General features: G+C 66.7%; 5 protein-coding genes and 1 non-coding gene across 6 annotated transcripts in view; 4 read left to right on the forward strand and 2 right to left on the reverse strand.

Annotated features, from left to right (window-relative positions):
* The first annotated feature begins 1693 nt into the window (after window positions 1–1693).
* Window positions 1694–2962, forward strand: H696_04403 (cofilin). The gene is made up of 3 exons (XM_009498280.1): window positions 1694–1813; window positions 2088–2353; window positions 2480–2962. Exons 1-3 carry the CDS (start codon window positions 1811–1813, stop codon window positions 2646–2648), a joined length of 438 nt encoding a protein of 145 aa, XP_009496555.1. The 5' UTR covers window positions 1694–1810; the 3' UTR covers window positions 2649–2962.
* Window positions 2963–3598: 636 nt separating this feature from the next.
* Window positions 3599–3723, forward strand: H696_04404. Its single transcript has one exon. It is a non-coding gene; the product is annotated as a tRNA-Ile (tRNA).
* A 147-nt stretch (window positions 3724–3870) lies between these two features.
* H696_04405 (hypothetical protein) lies at window positions 3871–5129 on the reverse strand. The gene is made up of 3 exons (XM_009498281.1): window positions 4741–5129; window positions 4163–4452; window positions 3871–4030 (listed from the first exon to the last, which is right to left on the reverse strand). The coding sequence occupies exons 1-3, from the start codon at window positions 5037–5039 to the stop codon at window positions 3933–3935; spliced, it is 687 nt and encodes a 228-aa protein (XP_009496556.1). The 5' UTR covers window positions 5040–5129; the 3' UTR covers window positions 3871–3932.
* A 513-nt stretch (window positions 5130–5642) lies between these two features.
* Window positions 5643–8118, forward strand: H696_04406 (CMGC/CDK protein kinase). Its single transcript, XM_009498282.1, has 6 exons — window positions 5643–6049; window positions 6145–6235; window positions 6387–6560; window positions 6701–7481; window positions 7656–7784; window positions 7964–8118. Exons 1-6 carry the CDS (start codon window positions 6041–6043, stop codon window positions 8031–8033), a joined length of 1254 nt encoding a protein of 417 aa, XP_009496557.1. The 5' UTR covers window positions 5643–6040; the 3' UTR covers window positions 8034–8118.
* Window positions 8119–8417: 299 nt separating this feature from the next.
* H696_04407 (hypothetical protein) lies at window positions 8418–9919 on the forward strand. Its single transcript, XM_009498283.1, has 6 exons — window positions 8418–8617; window positions 8721–8990; window positions 9174–9224; window positions 9417–9488; window positions 9572–9637; window positions 9794–9919. Exons 1-6 carry the CDS (start codon window positions 8606–8608, stop codon window positions 9833–9835), a joined length of 513 nt encoding a protein of 170 aa, XP_009496558.1. The 5' UTR covers window positions 8418–8605; the 3' UTR covers window positions 9836–9919.
* Window positions 9920–9947: 28 nt separating this feature from the next.
* The window catches only part of H696_04408 (hypothetical protein), a gene marked incomplete at its 5' end in the record, with an annotated part of 1512 nt that continues 533 nt past the window's right edge, over window positions 9948–10926 (reverse strand). Inside the window, 2 exons of the mRNA XM_009498284.1 lie at window positions 9948–10157; window positions 10310–10897. Coding sequence (XP_009496559.1) covers window positions 9998–10157; window positions 10310–10897 — 748 coding nt within the window. The 3' untranslated portion in view covers window positions 9948–9997. The remainder of the gene's footprint in view (window positions 10158–10309; window positions 10898–10926) is intronic.

The following is a 10926-nucleotide window of genomic DNA, read 5'->3' on the forward strand; positions in this document are numbered from 1 at the left end:
GTCACAACACTTGCCCCGGCGGAAGGGGGCCTCCCCGGTCAAGCCCGGGTCCCGGAGGCACTCTACGCCCGTGACTGCGTGTGTGTGTGTGTGTGTGTGTGTGTGTGTGTGTGTGTGTGTGTGGATAGCCCGTCGCCAGCCGGCCTGGTCCCCCCCGGCTTCTGGCGGGGCCCAAGTCACCGGTCTCCGGTCGTGGAGTGTGGTGGATGTCCAGACCGCGGGCCGTCTGGTGCACGCGCACGCCTGTGCGTTGGAGCGCGTGCGAGCCCGCCCCCCTCCTCTCCCAAGGCTCTTATCGGTGTATTTTTCGGGCGCCCTCCGATGTGAGAGCCCTTCTCCTGGGTGGGAGGATGGCCTGGGGGGGGGGCCTGGCACACGGCGGTTGCCCTGGGTGTGGGATCCGCCGCCGTGGCGCCTCGGCCCGGCTGTTCCCCTTGCTGCCGTCTCTCCCTCACTCTCTCCCCCCGGGGGGGGGGGGCCTTCGTCTCGCTGCCTCGCCTCCACCCGCGACTCGGCCGCCGCCTCCCCCGGCGTGGGCATCTTCGCCCCCTTGCTCCGGGGCGCGGCGCCGCTGACGACAGGGGCTCGCCGTTGTCCGCCGTTGCGAGAGTTCCCCGCCCCTTCCCCTCGGGAGGAGCGCCCCACCAGACGGGGCGGGAGGGGGGGGGGCGGAATTTTTCGCCTCCAGCCAATAGCTGGCCGGAGTCTGGGCGCCCCTTATTCCTGGCGTTGTCACCAGTACCCGGACGCGCGCGCGCGCCAAACGGCCAGTAATTTTCCGCCCCTCGCTGGGAGGGGGGAGGGGGGGGGAGGGAACCTTTCACGCAAGGGTACGCGCCTCGTTCCCCTTCAGGGGCCCCTTTTGACGCTGCGAGACCCGGCAACAGACACCGCCGGTGAGAGGCAAAGGGGCCCCCCAAGGGTAGGTCCCCCTCGAGAGAGGGGCCGGCGCTCCCGGCGTCGGTCCAATGAGCGCGGGGGGAGAGAGGGGCACCTCGCCTGCTGCCTGCGCCTTGCCCCGCGCTTCGAGCGCCCGCCTACGGCCCTGCGCACACGATGTGCTGTGGCCATAGGCCCGGTCGGCCGGAGAGCCCCCGCACCACCCGGGGCACGGGCAGGCGGGCGACAGACGGACCGCTCGCCCGGTTGCCTACCCGACTCGCTCCCTCTCGGGTCCCTGAGAGAGAGACGGGGGCAGGGGTGCGATGAGAGGGAAACGGCGGCCATTTGCACGGGGCGCAGGGCGACACGGGGATGCGTCGGGCGGGAAGCACGACCAGGCTCGTCGGCCCTCCTGCCGGGGGCCCGCTCGGGTGGGGGAGATGTCTCCACGCGCCTGCCTGTGGACAGGCTCAGACCAGGGGAAGGCAGTCAGGCCCGGGCCAGCTCCCGCCGCAGAGGGCGCCGTGCGCGGAAGTAGGCCAGGGCGGGGGGGCGGGGGGGCGGGGGGGCGAGGGAGCCGGGTTGCCATGCCATCGCGGCTCTCGAGCATTGGTCGGGGAGGGGCGGCCCGCGCCGACGCACACTACCTTTGGGAGACAGCGGCCAGTTGCCTCGAGCAAGCAGCGAGGAGGAGAGGGACCAAGAGACAGAGAGAAAGCCACCACTCGGGGGGGGGGGGGGAGGACAGCCGGGCGGCCGGGAGTGCGGAGCAAGGCCCGCCGGCGCGGGCGGGCGGGGGGGGGGGGGCGACCGCACCCCAGCTCGGGATGTTATTTCAGCCCCCTTGGTGGTGCCAGCTTTTCCCCTGCTGGCCACCACTTGTTTAGGTTTGGTTTGTTTTTCCTGCTTTTACAAGAATTTCCTCAAAATGGTTCGTCCTCCTCCCCTCCTCTCGCCTCTCCTCCGCGTGTGGCGAGGCGGCCGCCTTTGCCTGCCACTCCCCCCCCCCGCCCACCCTCCCACACACGTCAACACCACGAGACACCTATGGCTCTGGGCCACCTAGTCCCCCCTCCCCGCTTCCCTTCTCGCGCGTTCGCCCGCGTACCCGGTCGGATGTTACTTTTATTTCCTGCATCTGACGTTCTCCCCCCCTCCCCTCCCCTCCCCCCCCCCGCCCGCGGCTGTCGTCCCCCGAAATCCAGTCCTCTGGTGTTGCTGTTTCCGACGATTGCGTCAACAAGTACAACGAGCTGAAGGTCGGCCGTCAGTACAAGTACATCTTCTACAAGATTTCCGAGGACTTCACCGTCGTCGAGGTCGAGAAGACCGGCTCCGCTGATGCCACCTACGACGATTTCCTTGCCGACATCAAGGCCATCCCCAAGGATGACTGCCGCTACGCTGTCTTCGACTTCGACTTCGACACCTCCGACGGTGGCAAGCGCTCCAAGATCTGCTTCTACGTCTGGTACGCGCTTGCATCCTCTTTTCGCCCCCGCACGCGCGCGCGCCCCCCCCCTCTAACGACCCCGTCTCCCCCGCCTCTCTCTCTCCACCGCCTCCCCCTCCCTCGGAAAAAAAACAACAACAACAGGGCCCCCGATACCGCCCGCATCAAGAAGAAGATGATCTACGCCTCTTCCAAGGATGCCCTCCGCAAGAAGCTCATCGGCATCGGTGCCGAGATCCAGGGTACCGATATCTCTGAGGTCTCTGCCGAGTCTGTCTTCGACCGTGTCTCTCGTGGTCCCGGCAACCAGTAAGTGCGCCTAGAGAGCCCCCTCCCTCTCCCCTCTTTCTCTCCCCCTCCGTGCGCGCGCGCCCGCGCCGGCGGCCGGCCGAGGGCAGGCGGAAAGGGGGCCCCCCACGGTGTGTACGCGCGTCTCTCGCTGGCGTCCTCCCTTCCTCTCTCTCTCTCTCCCCGAGTGCGGCAGACAGAGAGGACCCCCCTCCCCCGGCGGGAGCGCGGAAAGGGACGCGTGTGGTGTGACATCTCGTGTAGATTCCCCCTCGTCTGGTTTTGTGTAGGGCCTCAGTCCATATGCGCTTCACATTACACTCCCCCTACTCTACCACATCTCCCTCCCCTCGCGGTTCTCTCTCTGTCTCTCCCTTGTGTGTGACGTGCGCGCGCGCGTCCTTGGCCATGTCCCTCTGTGTGTGGTAGTGGTGGCGGCGGCGGCGGTGGTGTATTCCTGGGGGGGGGGGGGGGCCTGCCCTCCTTCGGTGCAGCAGGTCCTTTCTCATCAATGGGTGGGCGACAGGGCGACGGGGCCTCAAGAAGTCCGGGGCGGCAGAGGGGGAGGGTGTTGTCGGAGGGCTGGCTTCCCCCGCCGCGCGCCTCCCCAGCGCCTCGCCCTCCCCTCTCCCCAAGCCAGCCCATGTGCACACGCATAGGGGTATGTATGTGTGCGGGCGCGCGCCCAGCGCCTCGGGGACGTGCCCGCACGGCGCTCGTCTGTGGCGGCCCTCGCCGACGCATGCATGCACGCGACGGCTGCGCGCACCCGTGAACCCCCCACCCGCCGTCACCCCCGGAGTCGGGCCGCCCCGGCGGGAGTAGCACCACAGCACTGGTCCGGAGGCGCTGCTTCTGCTTTTACAGCGCCTCATGTGACTTCGCGTTGGCCCGGCGCGCCCAACCCTAACATCCGGGGCGCGAGCGCTCCTGCCAAAGCGCTGCCCATATATGGACATATTTTGACCCGTAACCATCGGTGTAGCTCAGTTGGTTAGAGCACGGTGCTTATACGAACTTACTGGTCGTATGCCTTTGGGACCCTACCCGGTCTCTTCTAAGCAACGCTGTGGTCGAGGGTTCGATCCCCTCCACCGGTACTCTTTATTTTGGGTCACCAAAACACCGCCACCCTCGGGCCGTTCTCCGGGCGCGCCTACGCCGGCAAATGCGGGGGCGGGGGGCGGGGGGCTCTTCGCCACCGACCGCCTTTTCGCGGCCCCCCTCCGCCACATGCACGGGTGGCGTATCAGCTTTTTGTGTATTGTCCAGGGAGGGGGATGACCATGCAGCAGCGTAGCAGGCCGGCCTATCCGGCAAGATCCCACAGATAGTTGGTGACAAAGTGCGCGCTCTGCTGCGCCGTGTCCACGGAGAAGGGCCGGACCCGGCCCTTGAGGGAGATGTCTGAGCAGGGTGGAGCAGGTTAGCGTGAGGTCGTGTGCAGGTCCGGCGCGAGTGAGGATACCCACGCCCTGCTCTTTTCCGCCCTCTCTCTCTCACACACACACACACACACACACAGACACACACACGTACGCCCGCTTAGCACCGATGTGCGCGCCTTGCCGGCTCGGTTCCGGCGTCGGAGAGACAGCTCGGACTCTGGCCCGGACCCTGGCCCCAAGCCGGGATCTTCATCGTCATCGCTGAGCACATCATCGCCATCAGGGACGCTATCCCACCGAATGTCCAGAATACTCTCGTAAAGCATCAACGAATAGCGCAGACGCGGATCGCTGTCCCGCGAGGCGGACATCGCCGCGCGCTTTTCGGCCCGTACCCGTGCCAGCTCGGCTGTCAGGTCGCGGATGCGATCTTCCGAGGCTCTTTCAGGGTGGGCGTATTTCCCCGCGTCCGAGTGGGCAGGACGGGAAAGGCACCGCCCGGGAGCAAATGAAACATGCGTGGAGGGAGGGAGGGAAGATGGTCAGTCGTGTCGCCGAGGCGGGGAGACAGAAAAGGAGGCGGCGGCGGCAAGAGAGAGAGAGAGAGAAACAGAGAGACAGAGGCAGAGAGAAACAGAGAAACAAAGGCAGAGGGAGACAGCGAGACGGAGAGAGGCGGGGCGGTGATGCGCTCCACACGTGCAAAATTAGACCCCGGGGGAAACGCACTGGCACAGTTGTTCGGTTTCCTCGATCTGTCGCGTCAGAGTCTCCAGCCGGCTTTCGGCGTCCTGCCGCGTCTTCTCTGCCTCGTCCCGGCGCTGGTCGACCTCCTGCGCCAGGAGCTCAATTCGCCGGTTGGCCTCATCAACGTGGCCGCGAAGGTTGGCCTCCAGCGCGGCACGTGCGCGCGCTTGCCCGGCCAACTTCGAGTGAACTTGCGCCGCTAGCTCGCGCTCCAGCGACGCTTCGGAGATCACGGCCACCGCCTCCTTCAGGACGTTCGCATAGGAGGTATAGTCCTCCATGGCTACGGAGGGTGAAGGGAGAGAGGGACGGGGCGGGGGAGGGGGGCTGGGACTTCCTTCTCCTTGTATGCAAGAGAGAGAGACAAGTCAGGGGGGGGGGGACAGGTGAAGAAGGAGCAAACAATGTCCGGCGCCCTCGGGGTCTGGTCCAAGTGAAGGCCTTCTCGATCAAGGGATCTCCCCCCCCCCGGCCTCCCGGTCTCCCGAGTCGCCACGCCGCTTGATCGCGAGCCGGGTTCAAAATGCACGGAGGGCGTAACGCCCAATCTGAGTGCCGGCGGACATGTCGGATCATGTGCCAACCCTTCAGGCATGCCAGACTGCGCCCCGGCGGCACACGCCGCCAATTCTCCCGCCCCCCCCCGCCCCTCCCTCCCCCACGCCCGATCGGGGCCGCCCACAAGCAAACAGGCCCGGGGGGGAGGAGGAACGGCGGGAAGAAACAAGCAGAAGAGGGCACAGCCAGAGCACACGGGGCCAGGGAGAGTTGGAGATAGCAAAGACAACGCCCACCCCTCCCTCCCACTCTGTCCTCCCGCTTGCCACCTGCCCCTCCCTTTGCCTTTGCCCTCCCCCGAACTTCGGAGTCCCCCCTCTCCCCGACCCCCCCGCCCCCCGCCCCCGTTCCTGGGCACCTCGTGTGTGACTCTTCTGCCCGCGCGCGCGCGTGCACGCTCGACAAAGCCACCGTGTCGACCGCTTCGCAGCAGCCACCCCCCCAGAGCCCCCTGGCGCCGTCGGTGCCCGGGAAACCGGGGGACTTCATCGGCCCCGACGATCGGTACCGGCTGGTCTGCCTAGTTGGCAGTGGGACCTACGGCCGGGTGTACAAGGCCGTTGACCGGCGCACTGAGCTCGCCGGCCGGGCTTCCCCTGGGGATGCTGGGTCCCCGTCCGAGGCCGCGGCCCCGCCGTACGTGGCCCTGAAGCAGGTTCTCACGTCGGCCTCCCAGGCGACGGGAGCCCCGCCACCAAGCTCCAACAAGCCGGACCGCGCCGAAATGGAGGGGGTATGTGCTGGGCTGCTGCTCGCCCCCGCCCCTCTGGCCCTTTTCCGCCCCATGCCCATGGAGCTAACATCCTCCTTGCCCAACCTCCGGCGCAGCTCCCCCTGGCGGCTTTTCGCGAGATTCGCACCCTCCAGCGCATCGCCCACGAGAATGTGGTCCACTTGCATGAGGCCATCCTTCAGAATGGTTCGTCTCGGGGCTTCATGTTCCTCTCGACCTGCCACGCACACACACACACACACACACACACACACACGCGCGCATCCGATGCCCCTCCCCCCCTCGAGGCTGACCTCTTCTCCACCGGCGCCTCTGCCCCCTTCCCATGCCCTTACAGATACCGTATATCTGGTCTTCGAATTCATGCCATACGACCTGTCCGGCATCCTGTCCAAGGTGGCTCAGGGCCAGCTTCTCCTGCGCGAAACACACATCCGCCGGTGGGCGCGGGATCTTCTGAGCGGCGTGGCTTTCCTCCATGCGGCCGGCATGATGCACCGTGACATCAAGTGTGCGTCTGTCTATCACTTTGTCTTTCTTTCTCCCGCCCGCCCGCCCCTTCCTCTCGATCGTCGCTCCTACGTGAGACAATGGGCGCACACACACACATGCACACATGCACGAGACTCACGCATGCGGATGGTCGGCCAGCTGCCAACTTGCTGATTGACGCCCAGGGCCGCCTGAAGCTCGGGGACCTGGGCCTCTCGCGGTCTTTCTGCCATGCGGCCCTGCCCGGGAGTCCGCCACCGCCAAACCCCCCGGCATTGGTGGGGACCGGGCCCTCATCGGGGCCGACCACGCGCGCGCGGCCAAATGGAAAGCGCTCGCGTGGTGACGGGGCGCCCCCTGCCGCGCCGACCCCCGTCGATGAGGAGGAAGAGGAGGGCGAGGCCAGCGAGGAGGGGGCCATCCCCGACCTGTCGCCACCCCCGGCGGCCAAACGCCCCCGCTGCCCGGTGAGCTTCACCTCGCGCGTGGTCACCCTCGGCTACCGGCCGCCGGAGCTGCTGCTCGGGTGCATCGACTATGGACCGGAAATTGACCTCTGGAGCGTGGGCTGTGTGCTGGCCGAGATGTACTTTGCCTTGCCGGAGCCGCTGCGCCGGTCGGCCGACGGCAGCCGCGGCCCCGGCACTCCGGAGCCCGAGCACCCCGACCGCGATGATGCATTCGCCGCACCGACCACCCCTCGCGACATGTGGTCCCCCTTGCCCGGGGATCGCACCCTGCCGATCGCACAGCAGGGAGTCGCCGGGCCCTTCTTCCGCGGGGAAACCGAATTGGCCGTGCTGTTTGCCATCTGGAAGCGCTGCGGGGTTCCCACGGCCGAGGGGTGGCCCGAACTTCGAGACCTCCCCTACTGGGGCATGATGCCTCGGCCGCGGGCTGGCGACACCCATCCCGGGACTCTGGCCACCGAGCTGTCACAGTGCGTTCCCGCGGCCGACCCCTGTCCGGCCCCTGTGGCCCGCGCATTCGTTTGGGATCCCCGCTTCATCGTTGCCTCTTCGCTTGCGCGCGCGCGCGCTCACCGGTGCCCCTCTTCCCTCCCCCCGCCCCCCTCCCCTAACCGCCATGGCTCTTCCCCTGGGCGCCAACACAGGATCGGCATCTCGTCCGTGGCACAGGAGCTCATTCAGGCGCTCCTGGTCCCGGCCCCGGCTCGGCGCTTGACCGCCTGCCAGGCGCTGGTCCACCCTTTCTTCCGCGGGCCAATCGCACCACAAGAGGAGTACGCGTGCCCTGTTTCTCTTGCCGGCTCCCCCCCCCCTCCATCCACATGCGAGGCGCAAGTGCCTGATCTTACCTTGCATCGCGATTGCTGACCCTCCCCGCCCCCACCCTCGCCTGCCTGCTTGCCCTCCGGGCGCATGTCCCTGCACATGTACGCGTCCACCGACGCACACACAGCATGCCCCTCCCCACTGAGGAGGTCCGATACCAGGACCTCAAGCAGTCTTCCCGGCGGAGGGGGCCCTGACCAGGCGAACGGTCGAGGAGAGGCAGCATTTGCTTGGCCAGGGGCAACCACACTCCGCCCCGCTCTCGCCAGGCTCTGCCCCCCCCCCCCCCCATCGAGGGAGACTAGACGCCGGCGCCTGTGCTCCCAACCTCCAAACAATAGAACATGTGACATAGCCGTGCTCCTCAAGAATTCGTGCTGATATCCGACTGCCAATGGTTCGGCGAGCGCGCGCGCACACACCGGCCCGAACGCGCTCCCCTGCCCAGTTTCCCCGCCTCCTCCCACGAAGGAAACCAGCCGCGGCTGACTGGCACTCTCGGGTTGGCCGCTCAGACTGAAGAGCCCGGCTCTCGATGGGCCCCCCCGGCGGCGCGGGGGCCTCCCGGCCAGAGACCCTCCCCTCCCCCCTCCCCCCTCGCCCCTCTCTCTCTCTCTCTGCTCCCATTCTTCGCCTCTTGCCAGTGTCAGACCCTACAACCGGGTGCCTCTTTTCCCTCTTTCGTTCTCCCCCCCCCCTCTCCCCCGCTTGGCTTTCGGTGCAGCTCTCCTCCCTGCCTCCCCCCGGCCCACCTTCACTCCGAGACACCATGTTCATCGAGGTTCGTCCACGCACCGCGCCCGGGCGCATGTCCGCCTCTCTCGCCCTCCCTCGCTGCCAAGTGCTGATCCTCATCCCGGACGACCCCGGCCCGACAAGCGTAGAAGGAGCTCTACCATGACCTGAAGCTGGACCCGCAATACTTTGGACCCGACCTGAAGGAGCGGGTGTTGGACATCTTCCACCAGCATGTGTCGGGGCGGTGTGACGAGAAGGACGGCTATGTTGTGGCGGTCCTCCGGGTGATTGCCATCGAGCCGGGTCGGACGATCGAGGGCGAAGGCCTGGCTGTCTTCCGAGTCAAGTACCGCGCCATCGTTCTGCACCCGTTCCCGCAGCAGGTGGTCAGCGCCGTGGTGACTGATGTCAGCCCGGTATGTGTCCTCCATGCGCCCCTCGCAGCTTGCTCTTTCTTTCTTCTTCTTCTTTTTTTCCCGGCCCCGTCTTGCGGGCTGCCTCCTATACCCCTACACTCCCCCTGCCGCTGGCGCGGCATTTCCCGGTGGTGATGGGATGTGCGGGCCGCATGCTGATCTTCCCTGTCTCTTCTCCAACAGCAAGGATTTTTCTCGCGCATCGGTCCGGTCACCATCTTCACTCCCCGGACGGTGCGCCTTCCATCCACCCTCTATCTATCTATCTCTCTCTTTCCCCCTCCTCCTGTCTCCTTCTTGCCCTCCAGTTGCTCGTGCTGATGTTTTCGGCCATTTTCTCTGACCCCACCTGCGCCGGGCTCGATGCATCACGGTGCCCGGGGTGGGGGGGGGGGGCGCGATGCGGGGCTCATCTCTGGCTTGCAGTATATCCCGGACTACTTCAGCTACAATGGCGACATTTCCCCGCCGCAATATCAGTATGAGCAGGAAAACCTTGTGCGTGGCCTCCCCATCGGCATGGTGCACCATTGATTGCGCTCCGGTCCCTGACAATCAGCATGCACCCCCCGGCTTTGAAGCACATCCGCAAGGACACCTGTGTTCGCATTCGGCTCATCAGTGTGACCTTCGAGAACCAGCATTTGGTGCGCCCACATGCGTTCGTCTGCCCGCCCCTTGTCGCGCATGCCTCCTCCCAACGCCCTTTTTCCTCTCCTCCTGGCGTGTCCTGACTCCTGCCATCGGCGGGGATCCTGCCTCCCTCGCTGCCGGGATGTGCGCTCGCGCACGCTTGGCCATAGGTCTGCAATGGAACCATCAACGACCACTACCTGGCCATCTAGGGTACGATGCGCAACACCCGCCTCCCCGGGAGGGAGAGAAGTGTCCGACAAAGTACCGGAACAATAAACAACAAACATTTCATATTGCTGCCCGTGTGTCGGCGATTGGGGGGGGGGGGGGGGCGCCGCACGGCGTCGGGTCCAATCGGTGCGCACCCGCTGCTAGAGACAGGCCTGGTGTATGGCCTCAATGAGGCTGTCAATGTCGGCGTCCGGGGAGGCGATGCGGAACTGGGCGCCTGGGGGTGGGGGGCGCTGGTGCGCTGGCGAAAGGCGATCCTGACCGAAGTCCTCCGTCATCCACTCGTCCTCGGGGTACTCGCTACGAGGGGGGGGGGGAGAGAGAGAGAGAGCGGAACAGGAATCAGACGTGCGAAAGTCCAGGAGGGCGGGCGGGGTGGGGCATGCGTGCGCATGTGCATGTGTGCATGCGCGTGTGTGTCTCTCTCTCTCGGCAAATGTGCCCGGCCGTACCTTAAGTTGATCGGAACACCCTCCTGTGACAGGTCTCCCATGCCAGCGAACATCAGACGAGAGGCATTGGCCCGGCGGGCATAGCTGGCCGCCTCTGCACGAAAACGCACGTCATCTTGGAGAATCTCATCATCAATGCCGACGCCGGGGACGAAGCCGGGCCCGGGGCCGCGGGCGGTGTCCTCGGCGCCGGCGTCCGAATCGTCGTCGCTGTTGGCGGAGAAGAACTCGGCGTCGGTATTGGGGTGGGCGCTACCGGGGGTCTCGGCGGCACTGGCGCCGGCACCGGCACCGGCACCGGCACCGGCACCGACCGAGGTGGCGCCTGCGCCCGCGCCCGCGCCTGCGCCTGCGCCTGCGCCTGCGCCTGACCGAGTGGTAGATGCTTTGGAGGCGGGGTGGGGACCGCCGGCCCCCCGGGCGCCAGGGTGGCTGGTTGGCCCGGCGGCCGGCATGTTCGAGGCAGCCCCGGCGCTGGTCGATGTGCGTATTGAGGGTGGCCGGAGTTGGGCATTGGTAGAGCAGGCATTCAGAAGGTGGATGTCATCGTCGGACCAATCGGAGTCGGACGAGTCGTCGAAGAGCTCGCTGAAGGCGGGAAGCGGGGGGAGGGGGGG

The sequence above is a fragment of the Fonticula alba genome (assembly GCF_000388065.1).
Source record: "Fonticula alba strain ATCC 38817 unplaced genomic scaffold supercont2.7, whole genome shotgun sequence".
Lineage (NCBI taxonomy): Eukaryota > Rotosphaerida > Fonticulaceae > Fonticula > Fonticula alba.